The sequence below is a fragment of the Armigeres subalbatus genome, chromosome 3, assembly GCF_024139115.2.
Source record: "Armigeres subalbatus isolate Guangzhou_Male chromosome 3, GZ_Asu_2, whole genome shotgun sequence".
Lineage (NCBI taxonomy): Eukaryota > Metazoa > Arthropoda > Insecta > Diptera > Culicidae > Armigeres > Armigeres subalbatus.
Genome location: NC_085141.1, coordinates 311,049,092 through 311,066,841, shown reverse-complemented (window position 1 = coordinate 311,066,841; position 17,750 = coordinate 311,049,092). Strand labels below are relative to the sequence as shown.

Genomic DNA, 17,750 nt, shown 5'->3' with positions numbered 1-17,750 from the left:
TACGAGATCGAATGCAGTAAGAGAGCCTGCTTTGAGCATGAGTTACAAGACATACCCATCCCCACACTACCTGAGTTAACCTCCTCAGGGGTCTGGATGCAGATTTCCGTTTACCCTTGCTCAAGGAAAAAAAAAGAAGTTCATGTCCTGGGGGGAGTGTTGAGGATCATCCTCAGGAACTTGTTTTGCACTCGTTGGAGTTTCAGATGATGAGTTTTAGCGCAGCTTCCCCAGACCGGCATGTCATATTCGATCACAGGGAGGATGGTCTGCTTGTAGACAGCAAGCTTATTCTGACGACCGACGATTGATCAAAGGGTACAGTAGCTTCAACAAAACTTTACACTTTGTCACCGTCTTGTCAACTTGTTGCCGAAAAATAAGCTTGCTGTCGAGGGTGAAGCCAAGGTAGTCGGCCTCATTGGCCCATTCCACAGTCGTGCCATTGAGGATGATTTTACATTCCCCAGGGAGAACATGTTTGGGGGATTTAGAGTGGGGGGAAATGGTGAACTGGGTCTTCGCCGCGTTGATACATATCTTCTTGCTGGTGAGGTACTTTGTCAGTGCATCCAGGCCTCGTTGGAGTTTTGCCACAAGCGCTCTGATCTCTCTACCGTTGTAGACGATGGAGGTGTCATCTGCAAACAGAGACAGAATGCCGCCTTCTGGAGGAGCTGGGAAGATTGTAGGACAAAGGGTTAAATTTGATATTGCTTTAGATTGATTTTTGTTTAGATTGATTATGTTCTGTTAAAATTTGTTTTTTGTTTAAAATGTTTCGTAAGTAACTGAATTTGGTTTGTATATAAATTTGATAGCAATTGTAAATGTTTTATCCTAACCTGTATGTTCCCAAATCAGTCACAAACAACACAAATTAAGTCGAAAGCACTTCTTTTGTAAAAAATGATTAATATAGCAACATGTTATTAAAAATGGATCATATACACTAATACAATACTTTCTCTTTTTTGGTTCATTTCCAGATAGTGGATACACTAGCGGAATATTTATCGTTTGTGGCTAACCCAGTCTGTTATGCTAATGGCAACAAGGTTACACCTGCTACAGACTACACATCACCACGCCAAGAAAGATGTTCACAGATATCCACCAGCAGTGACAAGTGATAACTAACAGAAAGAGGGGCTTATTTCACACAAAACTACAAACAGCCTCATCCTATGCGTAGCATAGAACGGAATGGGATAGTTAATACTGATATTAAATATTCAGTAACCAATCACTCATAGTAGATTGAATCAATTTCAACGAAGTGTAATCTAATTACCAAAGTAGTTTAGTGCAAGATAGTGAGAGAAGGATTCTCGTTAGAAATTTGCATTGATCAAGTTCGAAATTCGAAGAGAAAACGAGCTCGATCAACGGAACTAGTCTTTGTTGTTTTTTGAAGCGAGTTGATTAGGGGGGATAAAAAGTGGCACCATCATGGACCGTGATCGGGATCGTGAGCGTAGTCCCAAGCGATCTAAACATGCAAAGAAGCGCTCCAAGAAGAGCAAAAAGTCCAAGAAAAGGAAACATGCATCCAGCGACGAAGAACAGTCGTCGTCCGACGAACGGCACAGCAGAGTTCATCGCAAAAGTGGCGAAAGCAGTGGTCGTAGCAGTACCACTGGCAACGGAGGTGGCAGCGGCCACCCAACATCGAAAGGGGTGGTCGAGTATTCGGATGTAAGTTCGGATGATTTCTCTGCACCGGAGGCGGGCGAAATTGAAACCGACGGCAGTGTCTCACCCTTCGCCGGCGCGGCCGGAAATGAGTCTAGCAGCAATTTTAGTAGGACGATCAGTAACAACGAAAGAAGCGCTGCGACGACGGTTCAATTGTACAGTAAAAATTCTACTCAAATTCAGCACGACCGCACGAGGGCGATGGGTGCGGCTTCGTCGTTTCCTAGTTCATCTGCTTCGTTGTCGGTAACAACAGCAGCGACAACCGTCACTTCTCTGTCGGTCAACGTAGCTAACGAAAACCGGACCGAGGTGTCATCCAGCACGACGCCTGTGCCGGTCGCTTTTCCGATCGAATTCATATCGCAAGGAGATACTCCTACCGGTTCCGTTACCGAGGCAGAGGGTGGGCGAAGGGTCAGCATCACTGCCACGTCGCCTGTTAGCCAATCACCGTATTCACATTCTTCCCGATCGAAACGTAAAAACTCAATATCATCCGATACTTCCTCTATGAAACAGGCCTCCAAGCATCAGCATCATCTTGAAACTCCGGCCTCGCCAACGGAAGACCTGGAACCAGATGGCGATCTGATGGACGAAGAATTCGTTGAAGAGGAGGAAGAATATGAAATCGTGGAAGAGGAGGAAGAGGAAGAAGAAGAAGAGGAAACCATAGGACGTAAGCGAAAAAAGAGCAAAAAAGACAAGAAACATAAGAAGAATAAGAAGTCCAAGAAACGGAAGAAAAAACGAGCCAAGTCAATATCAAGTATAGAGACCATCTCGGAGAGTGAAAACTCGTTGCTCGAATATATGGAATCGCTGACGCCACCTCTTCAGGGCTCTCCCGAATACGAGAAAACCTACACACCGGTGCGGAACGAAGAAAGTTTAACACCACTATCGCCTGGTAAGTTGTAGTCTTTGTTCGATTACTGTAGTTATGTTAGGTTCTTTTAACAACTTACGTCACGGTATCGCTATGGGAAAATATTGTTTTAAAATAAGATATCTGAGTTCCCACCACGTGATTTAAGTATATGCCTCCTCGATTGTATGACATTTCGCGGTAAAACATTCCGCGGTTAACCATTTCGTGGAGACCTGTTCGCGGTCTACCACTTCGCGTTCATTACCATATCGCGGCTTGTATTATTTAGCGGTATACCATTCCGCGGTTAGTACTATTTAGCGGTGAACTATTTCGTGGTCAATACCATTTCGCAGGCTTAATTTAATTACTATTAACAATAATTCAATAATGTGTTCTTTAGCTTTATAAAGCCTCAAAACCGACACAATTATGTAAAGCGAACAATCATTGAGTTAACATTAGACTTGAATGAATTCTATTCTCCAGAAAAAATAAACATTTTGAAGGAAAATATATTTTATCGGGCAAATGCGAACAATTAAAGAATGCGAAACAACATACTTCGCCTCATACCGGTAAAATCCAAAGATTTCAAGAAGGCAAAACATCACATATTGTCTTATACCGACGAGCTGAATCGATTGGTATATAACATCATGGGTCTCCGAGACTTCTATAGAAAGTTCGATTTTGGAGTGAAATGATAGCCTTTCGGTACAACTTTGTTGTATGAGAAAGGCAAAAAGGTAAAATAAAACATTTTGCCTTATTCCGGGCAAATGCAAACATTTAAAGACATTTTCTATACTATTCCCCAGAAAACCGTTCCCCAGAAAACCATACCCCAGAATTCCATTCCCCAGAATGTACCATTCCCCAGAAAATCAATCCCCAGAAAGTACCGTTCCCCAGAAAACCATTCCCCAGAAAGTACCGTTCCCCAGAAAACAGAATAATAAACATGATTTCATTTTCTTGTTTTCTTACAAACATCATCGCAACCATAATTAAAATTTGTCTTGATGAGTTTGATGTGCAAGGGCCATTGTGGTAATTATTAGAAACTATAGTTTCAAATACAATGTGCCTTTTGGCATAATGACCATAAGGTGCCTGCCAGAGTAGATGCGTCCACGCGACGTCGCGCGAAAACTGCACGCAAAGGAATAACAATCAATAATAAGGAGCTGTCAAGTTGTATAAACGCTTCGCTTCGCATTTCATTGGCTTCATCCCAAAACAGAAAAAAATCTTCTTATTTTGAAACACGCCTTGATTGAGGAAATAAATAGAGACCCACGCATTTGCCCGGAATAAGGCAATTAAGTCAATGATTCCTTCTTTTAAAACGCGCATTTTCCCTGTATAGGGAGTTTTTAATATGTTTGTGCTACGCACGCGTTTGTCCATAATAAGGCACAAGAATATAAAAATGAGTAAATAATTCTTTCTTGAAAGGCACGAATTTTCCCGAAATAAGGTTAACGAATGATTCCTTCTTTTAAAATACGCATTTGCTCGGAAAAAGGCAAATTAGTGATACATTCTTTTGACTCACACATTTGCCTGAAATACGCCTTCTTTCAAATCACGCGTTTTCCCGGAGTATATCAAACAAGTGGATGATGCCTTCTTCTGAAATATGAATTTACCCACACTGATAAAAATCTAGTTTCATCGAATAAAATTTAAAAAAAATACAAATACTGCCGTTACACGCATAACTGTCCCATGTACATAGGAATCCCAGGTTACTATAAGCATTTGCCAGGAATAAAGTGAATCATAATTGAACGCTTCTAGAAAAACACACATTTCAATATAATAAGGTAATTTTTTTTTCAATGACTGATTTAGGCTTATAACGGGTGGCAACTAAAACATTGGAATGACTTCAATACTTTTCTATCACAATAATAATGCTTTCACAGAAATAAGACTTTATGTAAATGAATCCTTACAATAAGCCGCCGAAACAGGAAGTATTGCGGTACACTTAATCAAGCAAACCAAGACCATGCAATCTGAAAAATCTTCACGTCATATTTACCTGAAAACAAATGTGGTTCTCATCCACCCGACTTTTCACGTAAGAGTGACCTGAATGACAAGTAACCTGAGCAAAATTTAGTTTCCTTGAGTTACGTGATTTATCCGGTGACTTTGACTGGATCTTCCAGTAGTAATGACGTGAAGTTTGAAAGTAATTACGTGTTTGATCAGGTGAACCTGACGTGATTTGTACGTACTGGTTAGGTGAAATTTTAGGGAAAGCTACAAGACAGCAGGTAACCACTACATGTTTTGAAATGTATTGCAATAAAGTGATTTTGGAATGAATGAAAAAATGGACAAGGACTGCCCATAAAAGAGAATCTTTTTCGCGTTGTTGATGCATTGATACAGGGAATGCCGTCATTTTGTCATTGCGCTTTGGAGTTATCGCAATGAGAATTATCAATGAGAATCGCCGAGAATTTGAAACCAGCTGCTTGCTCAAAAATTGCTAATATTGCCGCTGTTAATTAACCAAAAGTAGTGGAACCTAGACTATAATCTTTATACTAACGCGACCAGAAAACTGTAGCTGTAGCCTTCTCTTTCACATAATTTTTCAACGAATCTAATAAATTTTATCCAACCTCCATTGCTTTTTTCCAAAGAGGAGAAATGCAGGCACGGAAAATATCCGCCTAGATGCACCTGAAATATCACTTACCTCCGCCCGCGAAGCCTCATTATGTTTAGGTTATGTATCATTCATTCTTGTTTACAATGCCGGTGCTGCAATCACACTAACACAATCTCACTTAAATTATTTACGTGGATATACAGTCATATTCACCAAGATTTTTAGTAAAAGTTACGTGAATTTCAGGTGAGCATTACTAACGTCACGTAACAATCGTCGTTTGTTCAAGACAGCCCGCATAATCATTGACCATACGTAGACCGCATCTATTATAATTGAAGAGAATAAGTGTTACTGTAGCAATGGTCTCACTAATAGTAGTTAACCATAAATGGACAGTCTCATATACTGTTTCAACAGTAGCTCAGATGGTAAACGGCCAAATGACCATATGAGTAATAGGCGGTTAAGTATAATTAACATTTAAATCCGGTCGTTTTTTCGAACAAAAATTTCGATGTACCATACATCAGTTGGTAGATGTACAATTGACGAACTATATAATTACACATCGACAGCATGGTATGTATTAACAGTAAGTGTTGATATAGGGTTGGTATGGTAAATCAAGCTTAAAATTGTATGCTAACAATGAAGCGAATAGTGACAATATATCTTATAACGCATATGTAATTTTGACTGCATGGTATGTCGTTTTTCATTATGCGGGAGATCAGTTACGTGATTTTTCACGTGAATATGACGTGATGATTTTTTAGAGTGTGGGAAAAGTACGCGGTCGAACATTTTAAGCGTGAAAATGTTTCGAAAACTGTCATAGCATTTTTTGCTCAACTAAGCTCCATTGTAAGCAAAGGTGATTGTAAGGCCAACCATGGACCATATTATGTTAATATTCATTAGTCTAAGTTTGAAGACTAAGGACAACACTTTGTATAACATAATATATGATATCAGATTGAACTGTACTTATTTGTAATTTTTTCCCGAGCTGTTATTTTCATTCCAGTTTTTTTAGTTGCCATAATCTTTTTTCATCAGGAATCTTGTTAAGGGTATGAAAAAAAATTCTGGGATATGGTGCATTCTGGGGAATGGTTTTCGGGGGAATGTTTCATTCTGGGAAATGGTTTTCTGGGGAATGGTACATTCTGGGGAGTGGTTTTCTGGGGAACGGTTTTCTGGGGAATGGTTTTCTGGGGAATGTTATAGAATCGTCAAGAACCATTTTCGCCGGATTACTGTCCGATCAGGGGCGTCTCGTAGACTTTTGGTACACCTGTTCTACCATCCTGCTAAAAAATGCATCAAAAGCAGAGTCATTTTGAGAGAGATGTCTGCTCCAGCTGTGCGTAGAACGCTTCTTTCTCGTCGTCGAGTCTCCCTTCGTGTGGGCAGTGCACGTTGATGATGCTATAGTTGAAGAAACGGCATTTTATCCTCAGTTTGCACATTCCTATACTAGATAATGTTCCTTTTAATATTACGTCGATGAATGACGAAAAATGCGTTTGGAAATTGTTGGAATGCACTTTTGAAAATGTATCGATTTCAATGTGTGTTCCCGACTATACGGGGCAATATGAGCCACCATTTGGGGCAGTATGGGCCACCCATCCAAAACGTTTATTTAGGCGAAAAATGTATCGTAATATGGAAGAATATGATATTCCTACGACAGTTTTGAGTATTCCATACCAAATAAAATTAATAAACCGCACAACAGCGGACTGAACCGATTTGTCCGTAATGAATCTTACATAGAGTAGAGTGGGGCAAGAGTACGCACATAGTTTTCAATCGATCATGTGACCCTTATGAAGCAAGCTTCTGCATATCAAATCAGTGTCGATGATTCATATACTCTTTCTTTATGTAACCCAGTGGAAAAAATATTGAAATTATTGAGATTCGTTTTAGTAGAACCCTTATTGCAAGACAAGTGAAAAACGCACTCTTACCCCACCGCCCGGTGGGGTAAAAGTGCGCATCGGGTGGGGTAAGTACGCATTTATCCAATCATGTGCTTTAAGCATATATTAACACAAATAAAAGTTAATAACATTTAATTGATGTTTAATGAGCATATATTACGGAATGTTTAAAGATTACGTAACTCTTAAAGGGGGAGGGGGTCCTAAAAATGTGCACTTTCATTCGAACAACCATTGTTTTTTATATATACAAAAAACTACAGAGGTAAAAATATTTATCAGGTTTCGCGTGGCGTATACAAAGGCATTTTCCTTAAAGAAAGTCCACCAATCACGTAACGTAAAATTTGGCTATTTCATCACTGATTCCCCCCTACTTACACTATTTGTATGAATCCTCTAAAAATTATATGGATCGTCACATATCCCGCAACCCCTCCCAGTTAAACGTTGCGTAATTTATGAATGTTTCTTCTGATTAAATGAAATTATCATTTAGATGAAATTGTGTTTTCGTACTATGTTTAGGTGTACAACAAGTCCTAATACAATTTCATTATTTCGCTTCAGTGCTTTGTTCGCTAATTCCTTTCTAACACCGAATTACTTCAACTTATCCTAAAAACTTGTGATAAATTCGAATTCTGTCCCTTTTTTCTTAGTTGTGGATCTTTACGCTTTGGAAGAAGTCTTATTTCGGCCGGAGATACGGGTTTGACATCATAACTTGAAGATTCATATGCGTACTCTTGCCCCACCGGTTCCTGCGCACTTTTACCCCACAGTCCCAAAAATTATTCAAGTAATGGTTTTGACTTCTTGGAAAACTAACCGGATTGGTGTTCTGTACCATAAAGTACTCTATACAATAGGTTATTGAAATGGTATAATGTTCACCTGATTGAACGTATATATGGTAATGAAATACTAGTTGCGGAAATCAAATTATTTTTAGCAAAATGACCAAAAAGTTATTTAACTCCATATCTCCCTTGTTGTTTATTCAAATCGTTTACAATTACACATGATAATAGTTGGCCAGAATACCTTTCAAACTGATGCAGTGCTGCTAGTTTATCTTTTTTTATTACTTCAAAAAATCGAAAACGTACTCTTACCCCACGCGCACTCTTGCCCCACTCTATTCTATATGATAATATTCTTGTATTTGACTACTGAAATTTGAACTTGTTCGCATTTTAAGGCCTAATATCTTGCTCTGTGCAGGTATGCCCATATTGCCCCATAGAGACTGGTTTTGGGGGAAAAAAGTTTTCTGATAAATTCAGATTTGTACCAATACAAACGTGTGTGCACAATATTCAATTTTAATATATCTTTTGATTATGGTGTATTTTTGACCTGTATTTTAATCAGTTTTGTGTCAAAAGCTTATTTATAAACTTCAAATCTTATAATAATTTTGCCTGTGCAGCGAAAATTTACATTTTCAAGTGTATTTTCGTGTTTGAATTGAATTTTAATGCAGTTTTCACGTTGATGCATGATTGTATGTCATACCCCAGAAACCCATTGCCCAGAAAGTGATTCCCCAGAAATTAATTCCCCTGAATGCACTACTCCCCAGAAAACCATTCCCCAGAATACCACAATCCCCAGAAAGACATTCCCCAGAATGCCCCTATCCCCCGAAAAACATTTCCCAGAATGCCTCCATCCCCCGAAAGACATTCCCCAGAATGTCCTAATCCCCAGAATACCATACCCCAGAATGCACCATTTCCTAGCTTAGACAAAATACTTCGTAATTGCTTCATCCCGGGCAAATGCGTACTTTTAAGGAAGGAGTCATTTACTCTTCTGCCTTTTTTAAAGAAGGAGTCATCTACTCTTTTGTCTTATTCCAGGTAAATACATACTTCTAAAAATGGAAAGCATATATTCTTACGATTCATTGCATTTCATACTCTTGTCAACGATTATGCCCAGTGGCGTCGCGTAACCTCACTTTTTACCTGTGCACTGACCCAAAACATGAAAATTTTGATATTTTGACAGTCCAAATGAAAAATAAAATTATCAGAGTCGTTTAAACTAATCAAAATCTAGTAATTCTATGCGTTTCCGCACTCCAATTCCTTAAATTTAAGTCCAGTGCACAGGTAGATTGAGGTTAGGGAAACGCCACTGATTATGCCAAATGGTCATTATGCCAAACGGCATTATGCCAAATGGCATTATGCCATATGGGCTTCCTATATGGGCCATATGGGCTTAGGGGCAGCAGGGACTTTGTCCAAGGGCTTGACGACCCCTCCCCATGGCCACTGCGAGTTAGACCGGGACCATCGTCCCTAACCCCTAATCCCAAGGCGTCAAGCGACCCGTGCCGAGGGGATGCATGGCCAGGGGGGTGAAATAATAAGCTAGGCCTTTAACGGAGCCTGTGGGGTACCTGAGCACCCTCCACAGTAATTGTCCCTAACCGCGTCATGCTGGGCTCTGGCGTGGTGGACCTCTTTTCCCGAGCAACTCGTGGGACCAAAATGGAAAACCAAGTCAATTCTTCAATTAGTGGTAGTAGTGTAGGCGACAACCCCTTCGCAAGAGGTGGGTTGTTCAGGTCTCCGCCTAGGAGGCCAGAGGCAATAGTCGGCAGCTCAGTGCGCAGCGCCAGCGTGGGTCACTCAACCTTCCTCTCGGCTAGAAAAACGCCGGTAGGGGTTATTGACGGCCCATGGCTTGTGGAGGCGATGAACCGCAAACGCGATGGGCTTTCGGCCTTCGAGGTGGCGACGGAACAGCTGGACGCCATCATCGACTTTGCGTCATCGAAGCATAATATCAGCAAGGACCTCAAGAGGAGCTTGCAGAAACTTCGAAAGTCGATGCTGGACGCCAAGCTGGAGAGGGCGGTCGGACGGCCAAGTGTAAACCCGTGAAATCGGTGGAGTCGAGGTCTACGCAGACTGAGGCCCAAGGATTCGCGGACTCGGGCAAGGTCGAATCGACCGAAGGCGTGCCAGCGAAGACGGTGGTGCCAAAGTCTACCCAGACTGAGGCTCAAGTATTTGCGGGTACGTCGGGGGTAACTGCTCCAACGGAGCAGACACAAAAACGGGGGAGACAGTCTCCAGGGGATGAGCTCCCTGGGGGCCGCTCCAAAACGCGGAGGGTTACTACCCCGAACAAGGGTAGTGGGGCTGGGAAGCTGAACCCCGGTCAGGTACCTCCAAAACCGGGGGAGGAAGGACCTGGAAAGGTCCGTCCACTCAGGAAAGACTGTGGTAAGGGGTTACGGCAGGCTGAGAGCTCTCAGCCGCCCCAGACCAGGGAAATAGAGGGGGATGACGCCTCCTGGACCCTGGTCAAGAACAAGAGGAAACCGAAGACGTCAAGGGCCGAAAAGAAGGCCCAGGCGAATGAGGGTAGCAAGAAGTCTAGGGTAGGCGCCAATCGCTCCAGGGGCGATGCCCTAGTCATCACGGCGGACGAGGCTAAGTACTCGGATGTTTTGAAGGCGATGAGGAGTGACGTCAAGCTCGGTGAACTCGGCGCTGACGTACGTCGAATAAGACGTACCCGGATGGGCGAGATGATACTCGAGCTAAAGCGGGGCGTCTCGCAAAAGGGCGTCGCCTACAAGAAGTTGGCGGAGGAGGTCCTAGGCGAGACGGGCACTCACGACGGAGGTGAATCTAAGGGTTAAAGACCTGGGCGAGATCACTGAAGTCGAAGAGCTCGTCACGGCACTGCGGCGACAGTGTGAAGTGGAGACGCCCACCGCAGCCGTTCGGCTACGGAAAGGTCCTGCAGGGACGCAGGTAGCATTGGTTCTGCTATCTGCAGCGGACGCCTCCAAGGTAGTCAAGTTAGGGAGCGTCAAAGTGGGATGGTCGGTATGCCCTGTGCGCATATACGAGCAACCCGAAGTTTGCTTCAAGTGCCTGGAACCGGGGCACAAGCAATGGGACTGCAAAGGCCCTGACAGAAGCAATCTCTGCCGACGCTGCGGATTGGAGGGACATAAGGCACTATGCTGCACGAACCCTCCCAATTGTTTGATTTGTTACAGCAAAGCTGTGAACAGCAAGCACCCCATGGGGGGTTCGATGTGCCCGGCGTTTAAGCGTGCTGCAAAATCAAAGTGCAGGTAACGCAGCTGGCTTGCTCGGCCTCGCCCGAGTGTTTGGTGTGCGCAGGTTTAGAGGAAACGGCGGATCACGTGTTGTTCGTGTGCTCACGTTTTCGCGCAATGCGTGACCACATGCTTGCCACATGTGGTCTGGACACTACCCCGGACAACCTAGTTCGGAGGATGTGTAAGGATGAAGTTGGCTGGAACGCCGTTTTATCGGCTATCGCCCAAATCGTCTCGGAGCTACACAGAAGGTGGCGCGTGGACTCAAGGATGGCTAGTTTAGGCGCAAATAAGAGGTGGTCCAAGGGTTCGCAGTCGGCTTCATGGGTCATACCGGTGGTCATGTTCTGTGGTCGAACTCGATCCTTTTATCGAACAAGTGGCCGCGCGAAGAACAACATGGTATCGTCGCTTACGCGGCGTCGGTCAACCGGGCGGGTTCCGAGCCCGAGGACGGAAAGGGGTCCTCGTCAAGGCTGGGGCAGGCGTAGGCCTCGCGTCGGCAAGTCACTCTGTGAGCTGGCGAATAGGCCCTATCGCAGAAAGGTCAATTTGGGGTGCACGCGGCATCATCATTCTTGATACCAGTCGTGCAGAGGGAAGCAGGCGCGAAGTCGACCCTGCCCACCTTCCGAGGACATAGGGCGTGGTAAGGCCACCTGGAAAGCCGGCAATGCGCTGGCACGATACCATGGTGTTCTTCTAAAAAAGCGAGTCACGATGTTCGATGCTGCAAGGACACGCAGCTAACCTCGAGGGTGCGTTGTGCACTGGCCCCCCTTTGAAGCATTACTTCCTGGTTGTACCGAAGGGACGATGGGCTTAGCGGCAATGGAAACGGTTTAGCGGGTCGGGGATGTAGTCCTGCCTCCCTCGGTGATCCCTAACCCCGCTCTTCCTGGTCAACCCAGGATGTCTGTTGAGCAGATTCTCCCTCCATTGTTTAGGAAGAAAAAAAAATATGGGCTTCCCCCAATATGAACAACGAATATAATGGATTATATACTCCTTCGTATTATATGTGAGCCCTAACAAACATATCAAATGGGCTCCATTCCGGGCAAATGCGTGCTTTAAAATAAGGGACGATTCAAATATGACGTCCACTACTTTTCGAGATTTCCAGACCCCCCCTCCCCCCTCTGTCACGCTTTTTTGTATACCTAGTATATGCAGTGTCACAAAATCTTAGACCCCCTCCCCCCCTAAAACCTGTGACATCATTGTTGAACGACCCCTAAGGCAGCATATGTCGTTTCGCCTTATTCCGGGCAAATGCGTACTTCAATTTAAGTATTTTTGCATAGAAATATAGTATCTAGTATTTTTAATTTATAGAAATGACAGCGAAAAACATAGTTTCTTAGACTGATACCTTTTTCTGGGGAACGGGTCATTCTGGGTTTTTGGTTTCTGGGGAATTGGTCATTCAGGTTTTTTTTTTCTGGGGAATGGGTCATTCTGGGGATTTCTTTTCGGGGAAATGGTGCATTCTGGGGAATATCATTCTGGAGAATTTGGTCGTTCTGGGAAATGGAATTCTGGGAAATACCATTCTGGGGAACTGATTCTGGGCATTGACATACAACCTTGATGCATATGTGCATGGAGCATCCTCTTAAAGATCATATAACTTTTACATGATAAAACTTATCAATAAGCTCAAAATGAAGGTGGCTCATATTGCCCCGTATGTTCATATTGCCCCCCCCCCCCCTATATTTTTCCCGGAAATAATATTTTGAATAAGCAACGAAAGAAAAATTTAATATTTTTAAGCATTTTCAAAACATTCTTTAACAAATCCGAGGAGATTTTTCTTTATTTTCTTTCATATACTTTTTTACCTTTCGGAGACCAGTAGGACATAATTTTTATCAGATACAGTTCTGCCCCGATTTTGTCTACCCCCGATTTTATCACGTTTTCGACCCGATTTTATCACGTCCCGATTTTGTCACGTTTTCGACCCGATTTTGTCACCCCAAAAAAAATTGTCATTCTTTTTATTTTCGTAAATAATACCAAAAACAACATTGATTTTCATGAAATAACTTTCACCGCCTGTAGTTTATTACGAACGACTTCTGAGTACCTGGGAAATATTCTGTAAGCAATTTCGACAAGAAATAACGGGTACCGTTCACGCATTTTGCCTTTCCAAGGCATAAAATGATTCATATTTATGGAATGAATTAAAAAACATAAAAATATTTTTTTTTTCCAATTTTGTCACATACCCTGTTTTATCACCCCAAAATTCATCAGGGGGGTGACAAAATCGGGATATTACTGTATTTGTAATGGTTTTATTCTAGCATACAATATGAAAAAATATTGTTTTCCATTTTAAATGCATAGGCTTTTCACGTACAATTTGAAACTATTTAAGGAATTGTCCGGCTTGGTCAAAAATATAATGAAAATTATATTGAAACCAGCATTCTTTGATGTCCAGTCTAGGCTCTTCTCGGTAGTGATGATGGAAAGCAGGATTGCCCATAGGTGATTTTCATTGAAGCTAGATTAGGCCGTTACAAATATTTAATTAACATTTTGTCCTACTGGTCTCCGAAAGGTCAAGGGGGGAAAGGGATAATAAAAAATAAATATAAAAATGAAAAAAAAAATCAAAAAACTCCTCGGATATGTCAAAGAATGTTTTGAAAATCCTCAAAATTATTTGAATTTTATTTTTTTGCCCCTCAAAATATTATTTTTGGCAAAAAAAATCCGGGGGAGGGGAGACAAAATTGTTTTTAAATATTTGTATCGGCCTTATCTACAAATAATAAATACACAATACCTGACACAATACGGAGCAAAAACAAGTGAGCTGTTCTGTTGATGGTTTGGTGAAATTTTGAGTACTGGATACATGTTCTAACCTTCTAACGGATTTAGTGCCGACAGCATAAAATAATTCGAGTATTTGCACAAACCAGACAGACTTGCTTCTCTGAGATAGAGACATATCAATATATTAAGATTTTTTTCCTAGACATCAGATATCAGATAAGCAAGAATGTGCAGCTGGAATCAGAGCACAACATATTTGTAGCTACTTGTAGTATTGCGTGTCAGGCATAGAGTAAACAGAATGAAAATACCTTCGGTGACGAATTAGCCTCCTATTCAACACGGCTCGATTAGGCTGAGGAGTTTAGTCCTCTCTTTGAGTCGTACAATAATTATAATTATGTATATATAGGTGTTCCGCATCTCATCTTGGCAAAACCAACTTGTTCATATTCGTATTTTACTCTAGTACACGTTACAGTTAACTTGATAGAACGAGAACGATAATTCAACGCTCACTTTATCGTCAACGAAGCATCATCGTACAATCATTATCGTTATCGAAGATGGCGTTAAATTAACGACGATAATTTATCGATTAAGAACCCTGCTCCTAAGTATTGGAACGATCATTCAATATACATTGTCTATGGAGTTAAAGCTCTTGAATATTTCATCCAGTCAATTGTACTGATCAATTCAAATAATCATTAGTTAGCCAATCGATCACTCGTGGCGCGCGCGTCGGATTTGCTCGAGTTTGACGTTTGCACACTACCGCCTTCTGGTTCGTGGTTTGCCCAACTAACTAAAATCACCAGATGCCGTTAGTGTGATGAATGTGATGAGTGAATGTTTAATGTGTTATGTGTCTGTGTTTACACGTTCGATTCAAGCGGCTTGCTCAATTCACTTGCCTTGTCTAAACGTAGCATAAGATTGGGTACACCAGCAGCAAACAGCGCGGTGCGTTGTTACCTGTGGGGAGCGCCGCGTATACTAAATACGTTCATATCTTAGCAACAAATAATGTGCGCTAAATACAAAACCGGCACTTGCCCGGGACAAGGCGTGAGAGTAAATTACTTTTTTCTTTCAAATTATGCACTTGCCCGGAAAAACGTGGGAGAATAAATGACATCTTCAAAAGTACGCGCTTGCCCGGAATAATGCGAAAGAGTGAATTTATCGAGCCGGTGACAAGCGCGGTGTCATCATCATCAATAGACATAGACCGCTGTCATCATTGAAATGCAGTATGAAAAAATTATAGCCCGGGGCATCCTGGCTACGATCTGGCGATGGGCTAAACAATAGGATGTCAGTAGCCTGGAATTTCTCCTTCTTTTAAGGTCACTCCTGACAGAATCCAAGTTTCAGAGTGCTCGCGTTTTCGGGGGCACACCACTTGATACGGAGGCGGCGGAAAACTGTCATTTTTGTTGATTCAGCTTTGCTGCGTCGCAGCATGCCACGGATCTCCCTGGAATTAGGTGGGAGAGTAAGTGAAATCTTTTAAAACACGAAGCTCGCACATATGAAAGTTTGCGTTGCGTTTGACAGATTTCCCATGGGAAAACTAGCAAACGCACGCAAACGTATCCTATGTGGAAGGTTCTTAGAGCAAAACAGTGAATGCATCCGCTTCTCCGGAATAATGCAAGAGTGAATGCTTCCTTCTTTGAAAGCACGCATCTGCCCGGAATAAAGTGGGGGAGTAAATGACAACTTCTTTTAAAGCACACGCTTGCCCGGAATAATGCGAAAGAGTGAATGCCTCCTTCTTGAAAGCACGCATCTGCCAGAAATAAATCTGGGGGAGTAAATGACACCTTCTTCTAAAACACGCGCTTGCCCGGAATAATGCGAAAGAGTGAATGCCTCCTTTAAAAGCACGCATTTGTCAGGTGAAAGAAATGATGTCTTTTAAAGCAGCCATTTGCTCGGGATTAGGCGAAAAAGTAAATGTTTCCTTATTTTAAACAACGCGGTAGCCCGGAATAAGACGGGTGAGTAAATGACTCCTACTTTAATTATCTTGAATATGTTATCTTCGAATGATTATTTCCAATTTCATTATTGAAACGCAATCTAATAAGGTGATAAACTGCCGCGATTCGCATAAGAGTCCCATGTTGGTCTTTGACGACTTTGGTTTTCTTCCAGAAATAATAAAATAATTGACTTTGTTCTAAAAATATGAAAAGCAAAAACCACTTGTGTTGTCCCATCTTGTTATTCATTCGCACAACAGTCACATTCCTGATTTTGATACACTTTTGAACAAAAAATAAATATAATTATGGTCCATTCAATAGTTCCTTAGCGATGTATACAGAGTGTTATGCCATTTTTTCAAAAAGATTGCAGGTTTTATCAGTTTATTAGAATGTTTTGTATTTCTCCATGTAAAACGAGTTTGAAAAATTCAACGGCATATTACTCAAGTTGAAGAAAACTGACATGGGACGCTTATGCGAATAGGGGCAGTAAAGTGAGCGAGGAAGTGAGTACATGTTTTTTTTTTTCATTTTTTGACAAATTCGGGGTAATGGCCATTCGGGGTAATGATAATTCGGGGTAGTGACCATTCGGGGTAATGGGTTATTCGGGGCAATAGCCTTTCGGCACAGACAAACAAACATAACACTCGTCAAATTTCCATCGTTCACTGATTTACTGGTCAATTCAAATAATCATTAGTTGGCAAATCGATCACTTGTGGCGCACGCATCGTTTTTGCTCGAGTTTGACGTTTGCTCACTACCGCCATCTGGTTCGTGATTTGCCCAATTAACTGAAATCAACAGATGTCGTTAGTGTTTGAACGACGATGAATTTGATGGGTAAATGTTCAATGTGTTATGTCTGTTTGTCTGTGCTTTCGGGGTACTGGCGTTCGGGTTAGTGACATTCGGGGCAGTGTCATAGAATCTATTTTCTTATACAAGTGAAGACATTCCACTAAAAGCTCAACATACTTTTCGTATTCTGATGCTTCTTCACCTGCATAAATCGATTCTTCTGAAAAATAACACACCCAATAACACAAATAATGATTTTCCCACATTATTATTCTGCAATAGGACCAACCGTTTACTGAGTCATAATTCGTTTCTGTTTTTAATTACAGCAACTCCCCCAATCCGACCATCTAGTCGGTCACTCAATAGTCCGTTTCCCGATTCTTCCCGTGGCCGGAGTCCGCGAGGGCCACATCCGACTCGGAAGCTGTACCAATCAACATCATCCCCTCACACTCCTCCAGTTGGCCCCAAAAAGGGAGCTTCTTCCTATCAACATCAGCCTCCCTTACAGCAGTCACAGCATGTTAGCCCTGTCACGATAAATGACAGTCCAACGCCCCGTGGCGGTGGTCGGTATCGACGAACTCCCTCGCCCAGTAACAGGCATGGTTCTAACCGAGATCTGCGCAAAAGTCCAAGTCCAAGTAAGTTTGATATCATTTCTGTGTGTCGAAAACTATCCCTAAACTGGTTTCATCTTCGACAGATGGTCGACATAAGCCTTACACTCCGCCGCCATCGAAACGGCGGAGGGATCGATCACCACCAGAGAAGGATTATTACCGAAAGGACAAGCGCTACAGACCACGGGAACCGGAATGGGATTGTCATGATCGTAGGGGTGATCCCCCTCCACCTCCTAGGAGGTACACAAGGTTCG

General features: G+C 42.3%; 1 protein-coding gene across 2 annotated transcripts in view; it reads left to right on the top strand.

Moving 5' to 3' along the window:
* The window catches only part of LOC134225260 (cyclin-dependent kinase 12), a 47,309-nt gene that overhangs the window by 13,684 nt on the left and 15,875 nt on the right, over window positions 1-17,750 (top strand). The window contains exons 2-5 of one of the 2 annotated variants that reach the window (XM_062705187.1): window positions 990-1,698; window positions 2,221-2,611; window positions 17,197-17,514; window positions 17,577-17,745. In XM_062705187.1, the coding sequence (XP_062561171.1) occupies window positions 1,453-1,698; window positions 2,221-2,611; window positions 17,197-17,514; window positions 17,577-17,745 (1,124 nt within the window). In that variant the 5' untranslated portion in view covers window positions 990-1,452. Of the gene's footprint in view, window positions 1-989; window positions 2,612-17,196; window positions 17,515-17,576; window positions 17,746-17,750 lie in introns of both variants that reach the window. The other variant, XM_062705186.1, reaches the window with a different exon arrangement.